General features: G+C 51.2%; 1 protein-coding gene across 1 annotated transcript in view; it reads right to left on the reverse strand.

The window, feature by feature from the left end:
• Positions 1–324, reverse strand: part of TBX3 (T-box 3) — a gene marked incomplete at its 3' end in the record, with an annotated part of 8,626 nt that overhangs the window by 3,738 nt on the left and 4,564 nt on the right. Inside the window, exon 3 of the mRNA XM_009320203.1 lies at positions 160–306. Within this exon, the coding sequence (XP_009318478.1) occupies positions 160–306 (147 nt within the window). The remainder of the gene's footprint in view (positions 1–159; positions 307–324) is intronic.

Below are 324 nucleotides of genomic sequence, written 5' to 3' on the forward strand. Positions count from 1 at the left end.
CCCCTCGCCCGGCGCCTTCCCGAAGTTGGATCAAGGAGGTTTTGGGGGGGAGAGAGAGGGGAGCGGGATGGCCTTCGTGATTTTTAAGGGAACAATGCAGAGTAAAAGCTCTCTTAAAAGCCAAAACACGTAAAACAAATCCTTTCTTAATCTCCTTACCTTATCATTCTGGTATGCGGTCACTGCGATGAATTCAGTCTCCGGGAAAACGTAGGTCCTGAACGTGCTATAGGGAAGCTTGAGAATATCGTTTGCTCGGACGATGTGGAACCGGGGCTGGTACTTGTGCATGGAGTTTAAAATGGTCTGGGGGGGGGGCAGCGG

The sequence above is a fragment of the Pygoscelis adeliae genome, unplaced genomic scaffold (genome assembly GCF_000699105.1).
Source record: "Pygoscelis adeliae isolate BGI_AS28 unplaced genomic scaffold, ASM69910v1 Scaffold483, whole genome shotgun sequence".
Lineage (NCBI taxonomy): Eukaryota > Metazoa > Chordata > Aves > Sphenisciformes > Spheniscidae > Pygoscelis > Pygoscelis adeliae.